Here is a 27,174-nt window from a genome sequence, read left to right on the forward strand (position 1 = left end):
CATAAAAGTTCTCGACACGGTCCTCATTGTGTCATCATTTGAGTGCAATCCACTTCTTTCGGGGATATTTTTGAAGGACCAAATATGAAATAAATTGATTGATTGACAGATCTAAATTGCAGTTCTAATTTGTTCCATTTATGGCCTTCTATGTTTGAAGTCACTGGAAGATTAGCAACGTGTGGTTCATTTCTCTTCGAACCAGGTAAATGCCCGCATGCAAGTTTCAGATGAAAGATTTAAACGAGATAATTGTCCATCAGTTTAAGTCTCTTAGCACCTTTAGATTTTCTTCAATTTTGGATGCATTTAGTATAAAAAATGTTATCAGAATTAGGTGCACTACTTTACACATAATTCTGAGAGGAACAAGCTTACTAATTTCATAGCTCGATTACAATATTTATATTTTCTCAACTAGAATATACTCATACGTTATATAGTATGTATAAACCCAGCACTAACGCCCGGAATATATTAATTAGCCCTTGGAACAAGAGAACCAGCGTACAGCACACGTTAAATAATATTTTATACTTAAAATTTGGAAATGCAGTGCATAATTAAGCACTTATGCTTTAAATAAAATTTACTTAATTCTTTTTACGCATCTAATTGATAATCGCGAATATTTTCGAACCGTCGCTTCTTTTTCAGGTACAGTACATTACCAAAAGTAATAAGCTGGAAGTACCACATAAAAAAGCAATTCACAATGCTAGTGATTTCTCGTCAAATGGCTGTTTAAAAATTCATCTCATTTTAAAATAGATCGAGGACTTAAAGACACAGAATCAAAGCTTTCTAACTGTTACTTCCTTGTGCGAAGTAAAGGAAGCATTCTGATCGTGAAAATTTTCCGGTATCATATTTCAAATGAAATTTCCATTTCGACCGTTCCTAAATCCATTTGGACGACTTTTTTTGTATGATATTTTTCATGTGCCTGTATGTACTTACAGAATAAAGGACTCTGTTTTTCAAAACAGACTGTGAAAGGGATTTAAAATGGAGTCAAAGGAATTTTCCTTGACCACGAAAAATGTATGTATGTGTCTTGCATAATTCACAAACGACTAGTCGTAGAACGTTGAAATTTTATATATGTGATCGATATAACGCCTAGTTGTAAACCTCCCATTTTTATTGCAATCATCAATACCAATCGTATGTATATACCCAGCACCTTGCTCGGCTTAAAGGTTCTACCCAGCCTTTATTTTCGCAAGCGTTGATCGTAATCATACACTTGCACTTACAGAAGTGTTTAAAATGACGAAGTTATTCATGTTCCGAAAACTTCAAATAAAAAAAACTTTATTTTTGACAAATAACGAAATTAAACTTTTAATGCGATCACCCATTTCCTGTACTTATGTTTGGTGAAGCTTTACACTCGTTATGAGAAAACGATTATAAGAAGTTTGACCCCGTACGACAAAAATTGACCGACATTTTTAATTTCAAAACCTGCAATTTTTTATCTCAGTTTCAACTTACCTTGAGAGATCGATTAATTAAGTTAGAATAATTAGAGAAAATAAATTTTAATGAAATGCAGTAAAAAATGTGTATAATTTAATAGGAGGCTCAAGGAAGTGTGCTCACATCATTATTTATTATGGAACTTGGCTTTCGCCCGACATTGGAGTTTTTGCCGCGTGACGCGGACGACACACAACGGTACCTGAGGGTTACTACTGAACAGCCCACATTATTTATTATAGCACACATTTATTATAGCCATGTGATGCTCATAACATTATTTATTATAGCAATATTACCATGCACTAAAAACTATTCTGGCGTATTAAAACTACTTTCATTACTTAAATTTATTATAACAGTATTTACTTCTATGCACTAAATGCTACTTTGGCACTAAAAACTACTTTCTAAAACTAAAACTTTGGCGCTAAGAACTGCTTTTTAACAATTACAGAAGCGTTTACAATGACTAAAATGTTCATGTTTCGAAAATGTTAAATTAAAAAAATAATTAATTTTTGACAAACAACGAAATTTAACCTTTAATGCGATCTCTATTGCTTATACTTGTGTTTGGGAAAGTTTTATACTCGTTATGGAAAAAAATGTAAGAAGCTTGACTCCGATAAAAATTGACCGGAATATTTAATTTCGAAATATGCAGCTTTTTATCTCATCTTCAACTTAGCTTGAGAGATCAAACTATTCGCGGCAATAAATTTAAATGAAGTGCAGTAAAAAAATATTTATAATTGAATGGGCCACTCAAGGGAGTCGTGATGTCTAAATCAGATTATTTATTACAGCAATATTACTTCTATGCACTAAAGTCTACTTTGGCTTACTTTAGTTTACTATAGCCTACTATTACTAAATTTATTATAAATTTATTACAATTATTTTTTCTTTCTTCCGGCGATATAAAACATTTTTCCGAAATGTGATCTTCGTTTCGAAAAAATAAACGAGGAAAAGGTCTAGTAGCTGTAAATGTGTTTACATTATAAGAATGACTGGTACCAATAGTGTTGGTGTTGAAATAATTACGAATATGAGAATTATGTATGCCTTATCAACTATCGATCATTGGTTACGCGCTTACTATGGTCGTAACGGGTGATGGGGAATCAGGATTCGATTCCGGACAGGGAGTCTGAGAAACGGCTACCACATCCAAGAAAGATAGCGGGTACGCAAATTACCTGCTCCCAGAACAGGAAGGTACTAAGGAAAAATAACAATATAAGACTGTTTTGAGACCTCGTTAACTGGAATGAATGCACTCTAAATCCTTTAACGAGAAGAGAGGTGAAACCGCGTGCTATTCGGGTAAAGTGCGCATGCGTGATGTTCATCAAATCCTGGTAGTAGCCTTTATCTCCTCAGTTCCCGCACTTTAGGATCACTTTGTTGACACTCCTATTCCCCTTCAAGTCTTCGCCTTGCCTGGTTAAATCGTTTACACGAGCAGTCACTTGATCCCCTGGCTCCTGAACAGGAGCAGCTCTGATTCGCTGGAGATCTCTATGAGTTGCTTGCTGAGCTGCCTCGAATTTTATGGCTAACACTAAAGAGCTTTTTTAATTTTTGACATCCGCCATTCACAGAGCTTTCTGTATCTCAGGAAACCAGAACCCATCGATGAAGTACTTCATGGAGAAACTCTCCCTTGTTTCCGATGGGTAATACGAAACACGAGATCAGACAGCATTTCAACCTCCACAGAGAACTGCTAAAATGTTTCTTTGGGCTTCTGTAGCATCAGAATTATTTCTTATTGTAATTATGGATTTTTTAAGATGTCAACTTCCTTGGCAACTGCAGCAGAAAGTCTATAATCCATTTGTTGACGACAACAAAATGTCGTCAACAAATGGGTTCAACAAACTCTTTCTTTTATTTGTTGTTCGACAGCAGAAACCCATTCTCTAATTTGTTGTTTGGTAGCAGAATCTCTTTCTTCAATTTATTTTTCAGGAGCAGAAACCATTTCTTAAATTTCTCCAACTTTGTTTTCAGTTGTGTCTATTTTAAATTTCATAGCTTCAGATATGTTGTCTATTATGGCAGTAATTTCTGTTTATATTTCCTTTTGACCTTCTTCAGTCCTTTCTTGAACTGACTTGACTGCCCCTTCTATCTATTCTGGATCCTTGGCCCGCTTACACCTCTTCTTTGAATTCGCAAAGGTTACCACCAGTTGTATCAATTGCTCCTTCATCCATCTTGTCACTCGCATTCAATTCCACTCCTGACACCAAAAACTGTTGCCTGCGTACGGGACCGTAATAGGTTGAATGCACTTAGAATCGTTGATAGCTTGATAAAATTTATTTTACCAAAAGGAACACTTTACAGTTCTAGAGTTTTTCACAAAAAGACTACTACAGCTATCACATAGCATAATCAGGGCTAACCTTTCAAACTACTAAGAGCGTTAAAAACAACGCAATGCAAAGCCATCTAAAGAGCGAAGCTCACAAGGAGCTATCTCAATACTGCGTAGTCGACTCTGAGCTAACCAACTGAGAGTTGATGCTGTCTCCGGTCTTATACAGTCTTAACCCGATAAATCTGTAGGATCCTCCAACTCTCAAAATCACTGGAAAGTATATGGGGGGGATAGGATTAGAGTACATATAGGGTTAAATTACAATACCGATTATAATTATAGAGACCGGACCAAAATGTTGGCAAATGGTTGCCAAGTTTGACAACTTTTAGCGATTGTTCGTCAAATTTGGCAACACAAATTAGTCACTAAAACTACCGCCAGCTTGGCGTTATCTCGCCAATTTTACAAGTTAGCCATTTACCTCTATGTTAAATCGATTTGCCCCTGTATTCTCATTTTTCCGCCAGAGCTTCATCTCTTCAGAATTTTCATGTTATATTATACCAAAAATATTACAGTTTTATACATAATTTTGCTAAAATTATTTACGTATATACAAAATTCGTAGCAGCATATTAAATATACATCCAAATTTTAATTGAAAAACTTAAGATTTGTTTAAATTCTTAATTTTATCTCTTAAACTAAATTTCCCAAAACAAACCAAATGTGTAATGTTTTTAATCGATATTTTTAGAAAACCTGTTTGCTGGTATTTACGTTATTAATGTCATGATGTTAAAATTAAGTAACGTGTCCATCAAAATGACTGATAACGCTCATTTAATATTTGCAGGCGAAATTTTAGTCAGCAACATATCACCATTTTTATTATATTACGCAATATTTTAATGGATATACCATTTAGCATATTCTTCTTTGAGCTTTCGTAATTTCGCATTCACTATTAACACTTAAACCAAGTGATTCCAATCTTTAATTGCTCTGTTTAACCCTTTCATCATTGCTATAAGATCGTACTGGCCCTTCCTTTCTCAAACTCGAAAACGTTAACATTTATTTCGATTTACATTATTTTTAATATGTTTTTCTAAATTAAGCAATAAAGAAAATGTTGATAAATACTAAAACTTGAATAAAAGCAGTTTTTTTTAATTCATCAAATAAAACTAAATACTTAATAGCTAAATTAAAGGCTGACCGTATTTTTCCTGAAAGCACGAAATCCCCCTCGCCAGAGAAATTTGCTTCTGACTGAGACTTCCCCTGATTTACATGACGAATGATATTAATAAACTGGAAAATGGAATATAATATTGGCTATCTACTTTAATGCTTAGTTAAATCAGTTCTAATTACACAGCTACATGAATCAAATTAGAGGTCATATTAAAAGCAAAAAAAACTTTTACTGGGGAATGTTCAGAATAAAAATTTAAATTTGCTTATTCTTTTATACCTTCCCATACTGAAACATAATCAATATTATATTTTCATTCAATTATCAAAGTCATAGAGATATACATGTATTACGGAGTGGAAAGAGAAAAGATTGGATTACGAAAAAGTTACGAACTCCTAGAAATTTCGCTTACTGACAAGCTCACAGTACACAAATAACGCGAATGTGCAGAAATCTTGAATGAAGTATATATTTTTTCCCCCTCTAAGTACTAAACACTAGTCAATGTTAGCTATGTTCATTTTACTGCTTTACTACTTATACGAAGTAGAAGAAATATTGTAATCACGAAAACGTTTGGGTATCATATTTAAACGGAAATATCCATTTTGATTACTACCGAATCCATTTGAACGATTCTTTTCTATATCTGTATTTCTGAACGTCTGTATGTACTGACAGAATATAGGACTCATTTTTCCGAAACGGATTGCAAACTGGATTTAAAATGGATTCAAAAGGGAATTTTTCGTGAAGTCTGTAGGTATGTTATGTACCTATGGATCTCGCATAACTCAAAAACGATTAGCCGTAAAGCTTTGAAATTTTGTATATGGAACTGCTATAATATCTATTTGTGGATCTCCGCTTTTTATTGCTAGTGGTAAAAGGAGAGTTCCAGTCCATTATATTGCATACTTTAAAAAAACACCCTTTAAACTCCCACATTCAGTACACTGTAGGTTTAACCACGGCAGGAATAAGTATTTGCAATGATTTCGTCAGAAAAAAAAAGCACCAATAAGGTGGTGTTACTACGAGTTTAGTGGCCGAAGTATCTTCTTGCGCTTTTATATGTAAAAATTATGTAACTGTTACCTAATAATGACAAGAAGTTTAAAATCTTTGGAAAAATGAAAGTTCCAGGATACGTTTAATTTAGCACGCTCTGCGCTCCCGCTTTTCTTTACTATAAGCTGTAGAAAATAAGTACAGGTAACCCTCCTACAACACGGTTTCGTTCTAGCATGATAAGAAAATTGCCCAAGCAATCGAAGAAATTTAACGAACTCCGCACGAAATTTTTCCATATTTGTGCAAAGCATTTAACATATAAACATTTAACACATAAGAATCCTTGTTCCGTAAGTTCTGCCAGTTGTCTTCCAAGATCCGCTACCCGTACGAACAAATGTCCTCAGATGACCCGTATGAACAAAAGTCCCCAGATAACAATGAAGAAACCTCACTATCCCAGAAGGTAATCAACATGAGGTCACAATAAGTGCTCTGAAACGCACAACCTGCACGTTCGGCTTCCAAAATTCGAATCCTCGTCTCCATGGCCTCCATGGCCCATGGCCTGATGTCTCACGCTGCTGGTCGGCAGTCTGTGTAGAGCCACGGTGTGTAAAAGAATAACTTTTTCGTCTTTATGGCATTAAGTTTCAGTCCCCAAACATGTCCGATAAAGATAAAAAAAAACAACGGTTAAGAGGAAATTCATTTCTTTAGAAGTACAGATACAAATCTTGGACCGCTTTTTAAAAGGAGAAAAAGGCATCTCACATTGGAAAAAGTTTTCATTGGAATGAAGAAACAGTCCGGACTATTAAGGAAAATGAAAAGAAATAAGAAGTGCAGTTGCTGCTGGATCTTCGACATCCGAAAATCGTACAGTTGGCCTCCGGGGGCACCAATAATTGAGAAGATGGAAAAGGCACTCAGCATTTGGATTGATGATAGCTGTCAATAAATAATTTCGTTGGATAGTAATATCATTAAACAAAAAGCACTCAAAATTTTCAAGCACCTCAAAGAACATGGAGAACCCTCTGTCAAACCAGATTTTCTGGTAAGTAAAGGTTGGTTTGAAAAATTCAAAAAGCGTTTTGCTATTCATAGCATAAGAATTCCAGAAGAATCTGCATCGGCTGATTATGAAGCTGCTAAGACGTAGTTTTCGCTGCCGACAAAACTGGGCTTTGGTGGAAACAAAAAATGCCCAGTAGAACCTTTGTATCGAAACAATAAAGAAAACTGTATCCTGATTTAAGGTGTCTAAAAATTGTCTAAAGCCACTTTTGTGCAGTATGACTTTGGACTTTATGACAAAAACCTTGTTAGTTTATAGATTTTTAAATCCGCATGCACTTAAAACTGTAAATAAAAACAACTTACCGGTATATTGAAAAGCAAATCCAAGAGCTTGGTTAGCTGGGAATATATTTAAAGATTGTTTTTTAAATTGTTTTGTGCTAGACGCTAAACGTTATTTAAGGCAGAAAATTTAAGCTTCAAGGTGCTTAATACTATTAGGTAATGCTCCATGTCACCCACAAGATTTGAATCATCCCAATGTTAAAATACTGTTTCTAACACCTAACACTATAAGGTATTTCTCCCGCCTTCTTAGCGTGCCTTCGTGGTGTAGTGGTCTGCACGCTGGGCGCGTATTCTAGAGGTCCGTGGTTCTATTCTCGTCGAAGGCGTTGCTCATTTTTCATCTCTCTCGCTTTCAGAAAATACTTAATGTCTCTGCAACACTACTTCGTTTCTCAAACCATTGGGTCAAGGCGTTATTTATATCTTTAAAACATATTATACAGGAAGAGCATTACAGTAGATTTTAGACGTAAACGATTCAAAATCAATTAATGTAATGGAAGCTTGGAAGACATTTTCAATCAAGAACTGAATCGACATCGTATCTTTGTCGCTGAAAGAACTGAAAACATTGAACTGAAAGCATGTTAGAAGAAGATATGGCCCTCTTCAGTTTAAATAGAAAACATGCATGAATCGTCAGAAAATGAAATTGGTGGCATATTAGAACTTGCTAAAATCGAAGACGAAGGTTTTGTGAATATGGCTATTGAGGACGTTCAGGATTTATTAGCAGAAGACGAAATTGACGGAAGATTTGATAGAAATGGCATCCGAAGCTGTAAATCAAATCACTTCTGAGGTGCTTTTCTTCAGTGATTCTTCCGCTGAAATAAGCCGAAAATTCAAAAGAGAGCTGCAAAACTGTCTAGCTCTATATCGATAAATTTAAAAGGACCCAGTAAGAACTAGTAAGCAAAGTACAGCTACAGAGTTTTTAAAGAGCAAAGAAAATGCCAGAACTTTAAATGAAGAAAGCAATGCTGAAAGTGAAAGCGATGTTATTTCACCGAAAAAACGTTCTCTGTTGATTATTAAAAAAATATTTGTTTTTAATAAGTTTTCGGAACGTAATCCCCTTTTTTATACTGGCTTTGGGTCTCATACAACACGGGTTCACACAACACGGCATTTTCTAGGAACCTATCTATTGTGTTATACGAGAGTTACTTGTATTTGCGATGCTTTTGTCAGAAGAAAAAATGCAACAATCGGCTGGGTTACCTCCAGTTTTAATGGAAATATCTTCTTGTGTTTTAAAAAAATTAGCTATACAGAAATTATATAACTGTTGCCTGCTATTTGCACTTATAATGACAAGTTGTTTAAAAACTTTGGGAAACTCTGAGTTCGAGAACAGGAGGTTGCATGCTCTTTAATACAGCACCACCTGAACTCCCCCTTTTACTACACAGTAGGCTGTTATAACGGCAAAAAGAATTATTTACATATATAAACAACCTGGGTTAAAAGGCCTTACGTGGCCTTTAATCTCGCAATCTTTAGTCTAGTCATATATTTCCAGTTACAGAATGTTCAAAATAACAAAAATGCCCTTATTTTAGCAATAATAAATTTAAAAAGTATTAATTTTTAATAAATAACGAAATCTAATTTTTAATACGATTTGCCGGTTCCTATACTTATATTTGAGAAAGTTTTATATTCATTATAAAAGAATTAATTTATAAGAAGTTTTGAGTACCGTAAAACGAAAACTGTTTGAGATATTCAATTTCAAAATTTGTCAATTTTTTATGTCAGTTTCAATTTGCTTAGAGAAATCTGTTAATTAAATTAGAATAATTCACGGAAAGAAGTTTAAATGAAGTGCAACAAAAAATGTGTACAATTTAATAGATCATACAAAGAAGTCATATGGTGTCCACATCAGATTTTTTCTAATGATATTTATGATATATTTTTCCATCTCTATATCCACCATTCGAGCATTCCCATTTTTATCAATTTACCAGCATTGTAGCTTATCTAATGCTAAGAAATTGTTCGACATAAGAGTTAGCATGAGTTCTAACAATCCACAAATTTAAATTGTAATGTTAATTTTTCGGTAAAAGTTTTAAGTTTATTGTGACATAAAATAAACCACACGGAACTGTAATTTAAAGATAGTACTTCTCGTGAAATATTTATTAAAGAAGCCTGGAAATATTTAGATTCTGATTTATATTTATTTTTACCGCCTTTTTATTCTTTATCCATTCATTCGTTCCGATGAAATCCATTTCGACAAAAATTCATTCCTTAGTTTCTAAATTCTTTTTTCTAATTACACTACTTCAAACATAAAGCAACCATAATCACTTTTTAACATTAACAGAAATGAAAAAAAAACGAATAATTAGTTTTATTAATGTTTCAGCAATCACATGAAGTGGAAAAAAGGAACGCATAATCAATAATAATAAAAGAAGTGCATTAATATATTTTATCTGTACAAAATACGATGCCCATTAGACATCAGCATACTATGAAAAAATGTTTATGTATCCATCAACTACTTTTATAATATTAATGAAATATCTAACTTGATCAACATTAAATTTAAATAGTTATAAATATTCTAATGCATAAAATTAAAAAATATATTTCTGTAACGGTGAGCGCAAGAGATACAAAAATGCAAATCTAGTTCGTTTCTTCTCCTCTAACTTAATGTGAAAAAATTGAGGGAAATGTTCATTTTATATCCCATATGACGTATTTTTTTCTTTTCCTTTTGCACACCGAAGACATCTCAATTTTATTTCATACCGTCCCTGTTCGATAAATATTTTTAAATCTAAGAGAAAGCATATTAATAGTGAAATTGTCTACTCCAAACTTCCAAGTAATAAACAGAAACTAATTACATGGATTACAACACAAACTGCAGAGTTTTCTATTATGTTTATAACCGGCGATAAAATATCTAATTACATAGCCTAATTAATGTTTTTCACAGGAGAGATGTTTACTTTTTAATAGCTCTTAGGTTTATGAAAGATGAACGATAAAAATGGATTTACTTTACGCCTATTTTACTATTATTAGCTATTGCGTTTATCGTACAAAAAAAGAAGTAACAAAAAAGAAAGTATTCAGTGCCTGTACTGCATTTAATCTCATTCATAAAGATCCGAGGATAATAAAGCAAGACCAGTAACACAATGCTTCCGACGAGAAAAATGCGCTTCCAGCCTCCGCTTTCCCACTCCTTCACGTTCCTAGGCGCAGTCGATAGTCCTCCACGCATGCGCCCAATAGCGAACGGCCATGACAGCAGCAACGAATACTTCCCGGATTCTCTCGCGTCCGGACCGCTTCCGAGCCCTCGTTTACCCACCCCCTTGAGAGGTCAGTGCGGGGCACGGACTCCCTCGTGCCCCGGACGACACGTTTTGAACATGAGGGTCATGATGCTGGTGATGCTGGCAGTGGCCGTGTCCACGGATGTTGTGTACAGACCAGGTGAGATACGTTCTCTGTTTATACCATCTAAGAGACGCTTACTCTCCTTCTTCTGTATAAAGTTGACATTTTCAAAACTCTTTCCTTGCTCCTTTTTTTTTTTTTTTTTTTTTTTTTTTTGACTTAGCTTTACATGTGTAATGTATTCTTTTTAAATTTCCTGTCTTGTCTTGTTCAGCATCTATATAGCTTTGCTTTTTCTGCCATTATTTTAAAACCTACAACTGAAGCTAATTTATTTTAAAATACCTGTAACAAATTCTTTTTGGCTTTCAATTCATTCCTTCTTAGTTATCTATATATCTATACGTAACAAAAAAAAAAAGCATGAATGGGAAAAGAGTATAAAATCCTAAGGAGGATGAAGTCTGTAATTGTATTCAGTTTGAATATGTACCTATATAATGAAAATTAAATAAATATGAAGACATTTTATTATTTTTTCGTGTTATTCACTCTCTGGTTGAGAAAAACAAAGGTTTGATTCTTCTCTTTAAAATATTCTTTTGTTTGTTTTACCATCAACTTCAGCAGCTTTAAGTGAAACTTTTAATCGGTTTTAATTTTAGTTTATTACCTTTATTTTATCTATCATTTTATTGATATTTATTTATACGTTTAGAAACTTCTGTTTATATTTATCTGAATCGTCATTAATGTGCCTGATTACCACAATATTACATATAGATAGATAGATTTAATTATTCATTTTTTATTTATGATTATCTGCTACGAAAGGAAATGTAAAATTATTGCAAACTCAAATTAGAAGATGTTAATACTTAAAGAAGACTGTCGAACAAGTATTAAAAATTTTCCACAAACCCAAAATATATTTAAAGTTTTTTAATGGCAGGCATTAAAATCGTACATTTTAAAACGAAAAAGAACGTCAAGTCCAACAAAATTCATATGCATACGTATATATATTAATTTTCTATTTATAAAAGGGTGATGGGTGCCTTCTCTTATCCAGAATTAGATCATTGCATCTAATATGTAACAGAAAACAATATGAAACTCAAAACTGCTAACATTAGGAATTTTTCTTTTTAATTATTAATTTTAATTCGGCTTCGTCCCCTTCATGGAATCTGTACTGCGTCATTTTTATCTGAAATGATCCTCACTGCTGTAGAGTTCTTGTCCAATCACCATTCAAAACTGAAGCAAAGGAGTCTATAAATACCCTTACTGCTGAATACGAAATCTGTTTTCTCTTCTGCTCTCACTTCGCAAGAAAGTAATTAATCGTTTTCCTGCTTTCATCTAATGTTTGAAGATGTGATGATATAGCTCTGAATGATAGAAGGCACCCATTAACTTTTTAGTCATGGCCGGAATAGGGATAAATATGGCAGACGTACAGTTTGTGTTATTAGATTACTGGACCATCAGAAAACACAACTTGTTTGAAGAATTTCTTGGACATATCCTAAGACATCTCTTCTTGGTTTATACATGGGTACAAACGCTCCACAATTTTATATACCTGTATCTTACCAGCCTTTCTCGCATTTTTGTTCTCTCTAATGGCCTACCCTATAATTTCGATGAGGAATTCATTTTCAGAAAATTTAGGAAATGCATTTAGCCTAAAGGTTGAAAGTAATCCCATCATCTTCTCCATTTCTCTTAGAACAGAAAATTAATTATTTGTAATAAAACATGTATTCAAAAAAACCTAATTATTTAAAAATTTAAACAGATAGATGAGTAGCCTTGTTTTAATGGCATTAAAAATATCTGTAGCGGAGATAGTTTTCTGTTTTCGAGCCTGTTATATTTTGCAATGAGGGCTTTTATCATCGATGCGATGAGACAAATAGTCAGTTTTAGACTGTTGTGTTCAGCTCGGCAAACGATTAATTTATCTTTTAAATTATAATTGAAGTTGCTTAATAAACTACACGATTTTGAGGAAATATATTCACTTCTTAATGATGTCTGTTTTTATTTTTAAACATACATGTGATGCATGTAATTTAAATTATCTTAATTAATATGATTTTTAATGTATCAAGCTGATACTCTTACGAATATTTGCATCATCATTATGATAAATAAAATATGTTTGAACGGTCGTACTTTTCCTGCATCTAATGTAACATAATCATTTGGTTTTTGTTTACAAAATTTTACCTGATTTTGCAACATTCTATAAATAGCTGGTATATCCTGTATTCTTACTTGAGTGTTTTTATGTGTGTGTTTAGCTTATTTGCATGTTTGTTTTTCGAATATGTTCAGCCAAAAATAATCTTTTAGCAAATGCAGAAATGATTTTAGTTCTATCATAATTCAAGGTTATCACTAAATATTGGCTGGAACCCTAAACCATAAATTTTAAAACAAAAAATAGCTTTGTTGAGGTCAATGCTTTTAAATAATAACAAAAATCATCTAAATAACATCTTTGTTATTTTTAACTATCATCCCTCTTGGTAACAGAAATTAACAGAAACTAACTGCACTCCGAAAGGTCCGAATACGGATCCCAGACGTTATAATGAAATGTTCGTATGGCAGTACGGCGTCACTTCCTCCAGCAAGATCTCTCAAAAACCTAATGCTAAAGAAAAAAAGCTACAATAACTCTAGTTTAAAAACAAACAAAAAAACCCTAAAACGAATTTACTACCATATTTTTGCTGAACTGTAACTCATTGTCCAGTTTTGAGAATGTTATCAAGTATTTCATGTAACATTTAATGTACTTTAACAGGGTTGTCAACTGATGCCGTCCGGTCCGTAAATCCAGCTCTTCCATTGAAGCTTGACAGCTAACTTTTCAGTCGAAAGTTTTCCGCTGTTTGGGCACAACAGCTTAAAATTTTATTATGGTGCAGCTGTTCTTGTAATGAATCCAGGGACAAAACTGGAATGAAGCTAAAGAGGAAAGGAATCGTTTTTAGCGAGTTATGGTAGTGATATGGAAAGCTGAATTTCATAATAATAATTTCTTTTATTTACAACTTTCATTCTCAAATCCAATTTTTTCAATCAATTTTTTAAGATAAAACCCAACGCTTCTAGTCCTTCTTTACAACTTCTCTTATAAATTTGTATGATAATCCTTTACATTTCTGAAATAACTAGTGATATCACTTTAATCTCATTTTGACTTTAATACTGTTCTTTGATTCGATTTTTTCAGCCAAAGGCATTTCTTTCTATAAATAGTATTTTAGTTTAATTATGGACAGACCATTTCTGTCATACATCAGACTGACAACTGAAACTTCCTTTAATTTCATTTTGATGAATCTCCGGGTTACTTGTCCTAATTACTTAATAATTTTACTAGAATGAAATTTTAATTTCATTATTAGGAATTATGCGAAAAGCAGGTAAAATTCATTCGTTAAAATGTTTATTGGTATGGGATGACGAACATCGTACTGAAAATGTTCAAATAAAAATTGTAATAAATTTTAAAATACTCTTTCTTAGGTTCCAATAGATTTCCGCTTTGCTTTCTGAATCACCGTATACACTTAATACCACCAAATATCATTAATACTATTTTATACTATTTATTAAAATGGTGAGCTTTATAAAGATAAAAAATCTAAGCAGAAATTTTGAAACGTTGTCTAAAAATGTCCCACTAAAATGCAGAAATTTACCTTGGAAATGCGCCAGAGCAGCCAAGTTATTTCCAGTATATACTCAGATTTTCCAATAATCATCATTTTTCTTTTCATTTGACTGAGAAATCGGTTGATAACAATCTCAGTTTATTGACAGGCTTAGCTTCTTATTAATTTTAGAATATCAGCTTATAAGCATTAAGCTTCACGTATCAAAAGTTGCTTTCTCTTCTGAAAGAGTCATTATGTCTATTCATCTTGAAATATCGATGCCATTTCATTCAAAATTTACGATAATGTTACATTGTCTTTTATTTAAATTTTAAATCAGAAATTATTTTTTAGTCTAAAAGTGTTAAATGATGTAAACGTTTGTTACGATTGCAGACTTGGAAAATTACAGCAAGCTCATTTTTTTGTGAGTTTCTCTGCTTCTCCTTAAGGAGTTATGGTCACTTAAGGCTAATGCAGAGGTTCTCAGCACGGAGGGGAATATTTCATAGTTTCAGAAAGAGTAATGTCAGCCTTTTATTTACTTGTTAAGTATTTTACTTTATTAATATAAAAAAGCTTTTTTTCTTCAAATTTTAACATTTATCAACATTTTCTATACTTTTTCTTGTTTAATTTATAGCACATGAAAAAATAATCTGAACCTAAATCACATTAAAAAATAATAAAAATTTAAATGAATGATCGTAAATTTCTTGACCTCTGTTAATCACACAGCTGTGCCGAAATACGATTCCGTTTTATATCGAAAGCACCTCGAAGTACAGTATCAAATATCCTTATACCGAACTTTCTCTGTAACACTTGTACGGGAAAACAAAGATATTCTTCGGTTAAAAAAATTAAATTCTTAAATAAATCACAATATCTAATATTTTCCGAAAGATAATTTCTCAGAATTTAAGACAGTATTCAAAAAGTAGCATTATCATTTTAAGCAATCTATTATTCAATGTATTTGATTATTGATATAAGGGCAACACGATAAATACAGTCGATACAGATAGCAGGTAGGGTTTGCATTTTGTACAAAATATTCAATGAAATCAAATCGGACATATCTTGCTTAATAATGTTCCGAGACAGAAATTAATATTCCTTTCACTGTTCGGAAATCCTGTATCATTACCGCCCGAACTCCTCTCTCTTCCCACACGCTTCCAGGGAATTAATTAGTGCGGAAGAGAAAATCCTCTCTCTCAGCTCGGAAACGTGTTTTCTTGAAACCCGGTGTACTCGTGTATGCTAATTGCACGGACTACAGCTTATCGTTCTCGTCGCTAGCAAATTCGACACGTGCTGCCTCCGAACGGATAATTCCGTGTACATAGATAGAGAGAGGTGTCGTGCTTTCGCTAAATAACGGAAGATAATTAAGTTAAACACACCGTGCGATAGAAGTGGGGATAACGAAACGGATTCATTTCGTTTTCCGATGTTCTTAAAATCTGATTTCGTTGATATCGAATTTTTGTCAAGTCCTCCAAGTGTGGGGAACCTAAGAGAAAAAAAATCAAATCAAAGAAATTAAACAGAGATAAAGAAGAATATTTTCGTCTCTTTAGCTGTTCAACATCTTTTCGAATTTTAAATGTTTATGTCTTAACAAGGTTCCCCTCGCCATGTGTGTAATGAAAGTTTGATCAGACAATTTCATGCGAAGTAAATTAACGTTGGTTCGGGTTATCTTAAATATTACTTTCAAGATAGAATATTGGTTCCCAGTTTAATAGTATTCTAGTTTTTAAAAGATAATGCAGGAAAATTAATTAAATATTCATATTAGAAACACAGATTAAATTCTTTCTCCTTTGTACATTATTTAGCTGCATATTGTAATCACATGTTAATATTGCATATTGTATTCATGTGTTAAAGTAAATGTACGAGTATATTTTTCTTCTTCTTTTATGGTGGTGTTAAAATAATCTCTTAATTCTCATTTTTATTAACTTTGTTAATGAAAGCTTATTAGACTATGAAGGACTACTGAATGTCCTCTTATTGAACATAACTGAATGAATCTCTTTGTTTCACTCAGCTACTGGTATAAATTTTCTTTCAAGTTTTACTCTGCATAAGATTCGAAAAGTTTTAATTTAAGGAAAAAAGTTCCCCTTTATTTTTTCTTATTTTAAGATACAGTACTTTTATATTAAAAAGACATTCAGAGAAATGAAATTCCAAAACTAATTTACAGTTAAATCAGATCATAGTTTCCTAATTAAATTTAGTTATAGATCTCTTCTGTATTTGAAGTAGTAGAAATGTACTGTGTGGAGACATTAGGTATTTTTTGTAGCAGAAGAGATGAAAAACTATCAACGCCTTCGCCAGGAATCGAACCACGGACCTCTGAAATACCGGCTCAGTGTGCTGACCACTACAACACGAAGGCTCGCTAGGAAGGCCGGAGAAATATCTTACAATTGTTAATCAGAATCGAAGAACAAATGTCCGAAATTCAGGCGCCCAGACAGTATAGCGGTTAGGAAAGCCAACTGCGATGCCAAACAGCCCGGGTTCGAATCCTGAAGAAGGCATGATTGTGTTTGTCAGTCCTCTCATAGGATGCAAAAGTGGACCACCTACTAGGTGCCTCCATAATAAAGTACCACCGCTTCTGGCCTTAGCAAGTGGCCAACATCTGTGGATGGTTTGTGCTCGGAATTGGGAGAAAAGTGCGAAATTCAACGTGTGGAAAACCTGTTTATGTTTACTGATGGTCTGAAATAAACGTACTATACTTTCTTTTATATAAGACGCATCCTTAGTTTTCTCCACCAATTTAAAAAAAACAAAATCTAGAGAATAAGCTGCTGATAGTCTATCTACCCCCTACATTACTTATTTCGTTTTGGAAATGCAAAAGCAGCTAAAATTAAAGCAGTACCAGTGTAGAGTCATTAGGTTAATTTTGGAAGCCAGAGAGATGAAAAATTAGCAATCGCCTTCGCCGGGAATCGAACCACGGACCTCTGGAATACCAGGCCAGCATGCTACCGTTACACCAAGAAGGCACCCTAGGGAAGTGGGAAAATATCTTATACCAGTCATACAACTAAGACAAAAATTTTATTACCAATCAAAATAAATATGTTTCTCTGCTTAGCAACTCTTATTCATTGCTACTATCGGTACCATTAGAGCGGTCGCCTGAAATTTCGGCATCCCTAGATCTATACCGGTCTCTCACAGAATGTCATTCCCAGAACCGTCTAGAGCATTGGATATTCCTGCTATTTATTAATATTGAAATTTAATATTGAAATTGCTGCTGTGTTGCCATATGCCTGAATGTGCTTATTTCTAATCGCTCGAGTGTGTAAGCCACATCCCTAATTTCCTTCTGACTTTTTTGTGGGAAAAGGTGCGGCTTATACACGACAGAATAAGGTATCTATTAAAAAGAAATATTATAAAAATTCTTTTGAAATATCACATGACTAAACTGCCTGTAACAACATTTCTTCACAATAGTTAGCCTGTCACAGGATGAATCGAACAATAAAATAAATAAATTATGCTTTAATAGTTCATCCAGTGAAAAGGTATTAACAAAATAAAAAGCAGTACGAAATTTCGCTTATAAAATGCATATTATTAAGCCTAAAGATCAATTTAGTAAGAGCCTCAAATGCACTTATTCAAAGCTTCTGATTACTTACAAGAATAACATCCACTTAGCTTTTATCCGCGTCACGCCTGCATGGCAATCGACACCATTATTCGCAAAGAGTGGGTTGGTCTCTTTTTTTGCTCCTCGAAGGGAATCTGTCAATAGGAAACGCGACGTTCTGCCTTCTGATGATCTTCCTGCAGAAAAAAGGTGGAAGATAACCATTCCATTTTCTTAACGAAGGCCCTCACACTTTGGCATGCAACGAAGCTTCCTTTTTTTCGTTTGATACCCACCGAATCATAAACCAACTTTCCTAATCATGTTAAAAGGAAGAAGTGGAAGACGTGCGGAACAAAATCTCGTTAAGTATGCTTGACTACACAGGAAGATACAGAGTAAAGAGAAAGGGGAAATAATAATAAACTACTATTAAAAAACTTTACTCGGGTTATTTTAGCGGGAAGTAAATAAAGTGCAGTCCGGAAAGTTTCTCGTAAATCAAAATGTTGTGCAGAAAGTGGTAGCTGTTAATTGCAGTACTGTCAATGAGCCTTTTCCAAAACTTTAATGGAACTTTCGAGGAAAGTTTATGTATATAAAAGCTCGCTTAAGAAAAGGACTGATTACTTTACTTAAGCCAATAAAAATATGCTGAGTGTCCATGGGCGTTCTGTACAATATATAAAAAACGCGTTCTTATTTTTCGTACTGTTTCTGTATTTGAAGTATCTGATGGAAAAAAACACTATTATTAGTAGTAATAATAATAGTAATTTAACAATGTATTCCTTTCAGATTTTTTTAATAAGCTGAATAATAGCCAATAGTCTAGTGGCATTAGACAAATTTTGTCCGAATATAAGGCCCACCAAAGTTTCAGCTATATGATGTATAACATCTAATTACCTTTTAAAATATTTTATTGCGGTTTTCTTTGAAATTGGAAAGCTAGATCAAAATATTAAATATTTAACAGAAGGAATTATGTTTCTTGAAATAAGTTTCAACTTACTCTGATTGTTAGATATTTTTGCTCAATATAGAAAATGTTTTACAATTTTCATTGACAAGTGAGTTTCAAATGACAGACACAAAAAGCTACAGATGTACATATTTTAATGTAATAAACATCGACCGGCGGTTTGCACATTTTGACAAAAATGGATCAGTTTCCTACAAATTATGAATTGGTAAAAACAATACTTCGGACTACCACACGTCAATTCGTTAACAAAGTTCTTACACTAAAAATGATTCCTTCAAACTAAAATATTTGTCGCAATGTCAATATTAAAATTTCTTTTAGAAAGCATAAGCATTTCAAAACATAAGCAGTACTGTAGAACTTGAAGATTTTATTGAACTTAATTAGAATTCTGCGACTTTGCTAGTCAAATTACTACTCCCAGAAAATGTGAGCTTTATCAAGTGGCATGGAAAACTGCGATGAGCAAGAAAAAAAGTATTTGAGCCAGCCTGCAGTTAACACGACAGAAATAAGTATTCCTAATTACAGAGAAAAGTAAACAACTTGATATTGCACTTCAATTCAACTTCATACTAAAATCCTTAATTCCTACAGAAGAAGTTCTCAATCTTAATACATAACTATCTAGAGCATTCTTTAAAGTTTTGTTCATCTACTGCAATCCCGTTACGTGCAACACAGTATTAGGCCGCTCACTGGTTTTTGCAAAGTTTCTTCACCCAAATATAGGGCACTATAGGTCATGAAATCACAAAACTTTTATAATGATCTAAATAATATACCTTATAGCTATATATTTTTGCACTAGGCAAATGTAAGAAAAAATTAGGACTAGATTAGAACTTGCACGGGATCGTTTCTATTCAAACAATGAACTATAAAAGGAATCGTAGACTGTACTTAGTAATGTTTATACCATAATAATATATCATACGCCGACATAAAACAAATTTTTAACAATTAGATGAAGTAGATTATTTGGTTTTTAAAGCTTATTCAAATAAAAATACGTAAAATCAATTTCTGTTTATCATTTAGTCAAGTGTTTGGTTATCATTTATTCAACTGTATACTGTCAGTTCTTAAGGACTGCATATTGCTTTTTAGAAGATGATGAGCATTGCAATCGAACTGTTGATATTTACCAAGCTGTGTCAAGCCCACCTGTGAATGATGAGAATCGCAACCGACCCTTGCACTGCTCTTACCGCATAAGGGTTCGACCTGCTCGCAACGACTGGGTCGTCTTTGTTCGCTTCACACGCATGCGCGTTGGCGAACCGACTGAAGACAGACGGCGATGCATAGGCGGATATGTCCAGATCATTGATGGCTATAGAGACTCAAACCACAGTAATAAAGAAGATCCTGGTTACTACTGCGGAGAGATCGATTCTCCAAAGACTTTTGTGTCGGAGACACCGCATGTCAAAATAGTCCTTCACGTCGATAGCTATGGGCATGACACTTTTCTTCAATTCGATGCAAATGTGGAGCAGCAACAAGAGGTAATGGATTTTCAGTATTCATCTTGCTTCTTATTAGTTAGTATTTCCTCTATTTCGGATTGTGAATTACAAAAATAAAAATTTTTGTCAAATTCTTAATAGTATAGGTACTGTATATCCATTGAGCGAACTACACAGCGCTTTGTAACAGAATGCTCCCACCTACTTATCTTATTATATTTATAGGGTATACGACGGGTACTGTGCTGTAATGTGCGAACTCAAAGAGAAGAACTTAAAGAAATTATGTTTCATTTTTCATTTTATTTTGTACCAACATCAGCTGCTTGTAAATAACACAAAAGACACGGTTTTATAAGTACATAGTTTTTCAGATAAGTTAGTAAAATATTTTAAACTTCAGTCTGAACCTTAATTCTGAATGTACACTTGTAGAGGAGTATATTGATTCTGAATAAAATTAACAGTAACCAGAAATTATCAAGGAAACAATTAGTTCATGCTTATGGCAATAATAGATAAATCAATAACAGACAAATGTCTTTTGCTTCTCTAAGAGAGTAACTGCAATAAAATTCCGAAATTTAACATTTTCATTCATGTCATGAAAGTTATTCTTTTATTGTACTGATCATGATTAGTGTTAGGTCATTAATTGCAGAAAGGTAATCAGAGACTTATATATAGGAAAAACGATGAGAACATCATCCTGCCATCCCGTTCTCCTAGACGAAGAAAAGCTAAATAACACAATAAACTGTAAACTTTTAGCCTTTAAGAAAGCTCATTCAGCTGTTAGTCTCACTGTGCATCTCCTGTATTTTTTGAAGCTGCAGAAAACAAAACATAACAGATGATTTGAAAATTGGAGTTTAACAAAGAGAAAATTTTAGAATATAAAAATAACGAGGAAACCACAGATATCCCCCTCCCTCTCTCTACTGGAGGATGTAAAGATTCAGGATTTATTAAAATATCCTGAATCTTTACATCCTCCAGTATAATAGAAAAACTGGAGTTTTATCCAACCGACAAGCTGAAATGTTGCAATCTATCAAAGAGAAAAATTTAACTAGGAACTGCTGATACACAAAACATTAGGCTTCTCAGCCTGCATTGTTAGCTGAAGACCATCTAGGATTCTTGGAAAAGGCTACAGGAGCAAAGGGAAATGTTGTTTTCTAGAAATAAGATTCTAATTATGGCCTGTATCCTCTTGAACAACTATAATTATCCAAGCATTCAATTTTAAGAGATAGCTTTTGACATTTTCTTTTTATAGTTAGACTGCAGCTTCATCTGTGATCGTTCTTAATAGGAAACAAAGAAGAATTTAAATAAGACCTTCGAAATGCATCTAGTACTTCACCAGTAAGGCCACAAAATATGAATAGTAAAAGAGTTGCCTTAAAATTATTGAAAATAATGTAACATTTGATAAAAAAATTCATTTAAAAAATTTAACAATCCTTAAATTAAGTTCTCGAAATTAAAAGTTTAACCATAAACAAAATTTAAATAAAACTATGTCTAAATTCAGGTAAAAAATAATTAAAGCAGATACTAAAACAAGTGGATAAACTAATGAATATGGAAGTAGATTAGTGTCATAAAACTATTAATGAACTCCATAATCTAACTTAATGACAAAGCAAACAAAATTTATTTAATAGATTAAACTGTTTTGCCATGTGGTTTTCAGGTTCACGCCCGGTATGGCCAATATGCACAACTTTATCCTCATCGTCGTGGAACTCCTGTACCGGGATCATATTGCGAAAGAACTTTTCACGGTTGTGCTCCCACTCGCTGCTTTGTACAATCTCCAGGATTTCCAGGAATATATCCCAGGTTCGTTGCATTTTCTCGAAACATTCTTTCAGTAATTCTTTATTGTATAATATTAATTTTAAAATATATGTAAAATGCTGAGAAAAACAAAAGTTACTGACAAATACTTACTGGCAAAAATTTATTTATACGTAAAATAGCAAATTTAATTCAACATCAGATCTCATACAAATTTAAATAAACATATGGCCTTTTATTTTTTAGGCCAAATAAAATTGAGTTTATTGAACATTTATTTACATGTTCTTAATTTTTTTCTGCTTTAAATATTATAAAAAGAGAATGCAGTGCAATACGTATTCTTTTAAACTGATTTAGCTCAATGTATATTAGATGCGGGTGGGCCTACCATTTTCGACAAATATCAGCATGTAGCCTGTAAACATTAATGGACAAATATTATGTGTTATACATATGCTTATTGCTGTTTATATTTTGTATCATTACTTAGCCATAACAGCATCCTTTCTCTAAAATTAAATTGCCAAAAGTAATGGCATTATTTCGATTACTCCACTCACGAATTTCAGTTTTACTGTGAGCAAAATAACTGTAATCAATAATTTTCTGTCAACATTTTGTAGCCATCGTGTTATTCGTTTGTGCCGAAGATAAAATATCGGTTGAAAAGTATAATTATTTCGTCAAAAAAGCCAATTATCCAAATTTAATGATTATCCAGATAGCCTGAGGTTGCAGGTATTTCAGTTCTGCTATATATTTAAATGTGAATTTAAATATCTTTTGGCTATACTGTTTAGAGTTTATAATTCAATTAATAGTAAAGAATTCTTCATTTTTATATTGCTGTACTGAAGAAGTAAAAGATGAAAACGGATAGAATGAAGAGAAATATAATGTAATTTCGATAGCTTTTAAAATACGTTACTCTTTTGAAACCTAACGCATCGGTAATACACATATAACATTTACAACAACATAGTTTGATAGAAGATTCTGTACTGTTTACCTTAAGTTACAGTTGAATGTGAAGAATCTGAAGAACTGATAAGCAAATAATCGCTTGTGTTCGTGTGACAGGTGACGGAGGACGGGGATGCCTGGTGTTTAACAGAGGTAAACAGGCATACGCCCCGCGCCCTCCCCTATCTAGTGGCAGAAACTCCTTGGAGCCTCATGAGGCCACCTCGGGAGTTTATTGAAGAATTTTATGTAATTGTGCATGGCCATACAGGGTGTAACAGCTTTAGATAATATTAAAATCTTGTAGTTTAAATAATTTAAATAGATGAACAGTAAGGTATTTGTGAATGGCAATATTTGAAACCAGACTCGAGTGCCTCGTGCGACTCTCGCACGAAGAATGTAATTTATTTTTAAATGTGAGAATATGTTTTCTCTTCTTGTTTGTATGTCGCCATTTTTTTTAATGTTAAATAAAAGTTATTGCTGTGTTCCATCATTGGAGTTGCTTCATATCGCCAAAGAAGTATCACAGTCTTAATTATTTTGGAGGCACCGACGAAATCGAATAATCGTGCGTATTTTTATTTTATTAGTTCATCATTGAACATAATATTAGTGATACCAGATTATTACCTCCTGTTAATATTGAATTGCTTTATTTTATTAGTTCATCATTGAATGCAATATTAGTGATATCAGATTATTACTTCCTCTTCATTTTGAATTGCTTTATGTTATCAGTTCATCACTGAATGCAATATTAGCGATACCATATTATAACTTCCTGTTGATATTGAATTGTCTTATTTTATTAGTTCATCACTGAACATAATATTAGTGATACCAGGTTATTACTTCCTGTTAATATTGAATTGCCTTATTTTACTAGTTCATCACTGAACGTAATATTAGTGATATCAGGTTATTACTTCCTGTTAACACTGAACTGCCTTATTTTATTAGTTTATCACTTGAACGTAAACTTAGTGATACCATTTTAATGCCGTTTCTAACTAGAGCTCAAAGGAAAAGAAAAATATCTGAAGAGCAGATCTTGGAACCGATGAAGGAAGAAAATAAAGCATCCAGAGATGTATTTGAAGAAGAAGTTAAATCACCAGAATTAAACGTGGAAGATGTTCACGAAAATTTGAAAAACGATAAAGAAATTAATATTGAGAATAATTTTGCAATGCAGCGTTATCATCATCTTTCGACTTTTGATTTAATATAAAAGCCGCTACTAATAGACGAAGAAAACAATTGTCGAAAACAAATGACAATTGAATATTATTCGAAAGGCACAGGTAAACTGAGGAAAGGCTTTGCTAAGAATTATAACCGAGGAACTGGTCCAACATGGGAGAGATCTAGGCGCCGTCAAGGGAAAACAGGAAGACTAATTTGAACACTGTCTATTTTCTATTTAAATGTGGTGTAAAAATATTTGTTTAAAATTAAAAATTTTCGGCCTGAAAATTTGGAAACTTATGAGAGAAGTTATCTTTTCTCTTTAAGCAAATGAGCAAGCCGAGCTTATAAACTTTCGAAATTTACAGAACTTTTCCCTTCGGGAAAAGTCTCTCCGTTGGGGGAGAGGTTGTAACAGCTTTAGATAATATTAAAATCTTGTAGTTTAAATAATTTAAATAGATGAACATTAAGGTATTTGTGAATGGCAATATTTGAAACCAGACTCGAGTGCCTCGTGCGACTCTCGCACGAAGAATGTAATTTATTTTTAAATGTGAGAATATGTTTTCTCTTCTTGTTTGTATGTCGCCATTTTTTTTAATGTTAAATAAAAGTTATTGCTGTGTTCCATCATTGGAGTTGCTTCATATCGCCAAAGAAGTATCACAAGGGGCGTCTTAAGAATACATTAGTTTTGATCGATAGGCGAATGATTTGTTACATCTTGGTTTGTTAGACACAAATTGTAGCATATACAAACACATACACTTATACTTGTACATATAAAGACACATACAAAACACATATAAGAGCACATATATAACACATATAAAACATGTAAACACATTATAGAATAATAAAAATTAAATATTAGTTTGCACACACAAGTAAAACATATACTTATAATGAAACATAATTAAGCTAATATTATTATACATTTACACATTTAAAGACACATATAGATCACATGTAAAATGCGCATATAAAACATACATAAAACATGTAGACAACTGTAGAATACTAGTAGATTGCTTGCACTTATACAAGCAATATACACAATGCTTATATACTTTGAGTAGTTACGCAGTGCTTATATTAGATACACGATGCTTATAGATAGTTACGCAATGCGAAATCAGATAGGTACACAATACGAATAGATACACAATGCAAGATCAAGTACACTATGATTGTAGAGTTCGGGAAACAACAGGATAGCAGGGTGAAATAACCTTTTATTATTCCAATCAGGTTTAGAAGAACTCCGTCTTGGAGTTGTACAATAAAGCCGACACTAGGGCTTTAACTTAAGAGACTGAGAACTAAACTAAACTAAATCTTAACTAAAAAAGATATATCCGAAGCTATCAAGATTCTAACGGAGTTGGCTCCTTAACCCTAATTGACTGCGAAGCTATCAAGGGCCTAAAGTGCGACCGAGAGTAATAATAGCTTAAGAGAGAGTAGCCTAAAAAAGCGAACGCCTGCTAGACAGAATCTCTCGTTCTCTCTCACTAAGACAGTAGAACTTCGCAGTAAAATACCGCTCTTCCTCCTTTTGCATTCAAACCTGATTCTAAAACTACGTTCTGGCCGGAAGTGGTAAGTTTAAATTAAGAAGTGATAGGAAAGGAAATTTAACTCAAAATTTAACTGTTAATAAAATTAACATAATCCTTACAAGCTATTATTACTCTATTGCATAGCATTCTGATTGGAGTGAAACTAGCAAAGAAAGTTATAAAATTTTCCATGAAACACACATTCAAAATAGCTTGACTAAACCTTTCAATTATATCTAAAGATGATAAATTCGTATTGAATTTACTTTGATTCATTACACGTCCAGAGATACAAATATAGTCAAGCTTAATTCCAGTAGATCTACCCATCCTCTCAATTACCATGAATCTATTTCTTTTCTCCGTGATTCCAAGAGGTTGTTAAATTTCTATGTTTCCTGCACTGATTTTGTAGATTGCTCTAACTGCGATTGAGGTTTTAGGTTTGCATAAAGTAACTGAGAAGATCTTATACAGTCTATTAAGTTTACTAAATTTTGCCCTTTCAAAATATGAACGTTTCATTTAATAGTTTGAATTGTAAAATCATTTCAAATCTTTTATATTGTATCTCGCTTTCCTAGAAAAAGTTAACTGTGTAGAATAACATCATATCTAATCGGTTATTCATTTTGATGATACTGCAATTTTGCCAGTTTTAAAATACTGAACTTTATGTTGATAAAATCCATAACAATATAGTACGGTTTTTCACTCCATAAAAAAGTAGATATTAAATCTTGCAAAAGTTATGAGCATTAAATTACTCTGACTTCTTCAGGCTGAAAGTTTTAGAGCAGTTGTAAACAATTTATTCGAAACCTCATGCTTTCTTTGACTTTAGCTCTCAAATGTACCCAAATTTGAAAGGACGCCCACTTACTCTTAACGGCTGAAATATAAAAGGTTTACCTAGCTGTGATGAACAACACTAAACAATGTAATAAATGCACATTGCTTTAGACGTTAAAGGAAGTCCTAAGTTATTGTAATAAACATCATAACTGCTAGGTAACAAAAGCTTTCGACTTTCATTACCGATGAAGCTAAATTTTTATGTTTTCAATCTGGAG

At 33.0% G+C, this 27,174-nt stretch overlaps 1 protein-coding gene across 3 annotated transcripts in view; it reads left to right on the forward strand.

Moving 5' to 3' along the window:
• The window catches only part of LOC118202696 (cubilin-like), a 406,913-nt gene that overhangs the window by 364,570 nt on the left and 15,169 nt on the right, over positions 1-27,174 (forward strand). The window contains exons 1-3 of one of the 3 annotated variants that reach the window (XM_035374879.2): positions 10,664-10,883; positions 20,206-20,606; positions 22,270-22,418. In XM_035374879.2, the coding sequence (XP_035230770.2) occupies positions 10,667-10,883; positions 20,206-20,606; positions 22,270-22,418 (767 nt within the window). In that variant the 5' untranslated portion in view covers positions 10,664-10,666. Of the gene's footprint in view, positions 1-10,663; positions 10,884-20,205; positions 20,607-22,269; positions 22,419-27,174 lie in introns of those variants that run through there. The other 2 variants (XM_035374880.2, XM_085815571.1) reach the window with 2 other exon arrangements.

Source organism: Stegodyphus dumicola, chromosome 4 (genome assembly GCF_044657685.1).
Source record: "Stegodyphus dumicola isolate Sdum_Otavi_A_Nest chromosome 4, ASM4465768v1".
In the NCBI taxonomy this organism is placed as follows: Eukaryota; Metazoa; Arthropoda; class Arachnida; order Araneae; family Eresidae; genus Stegodyphus; species Stegodyphus dumicola.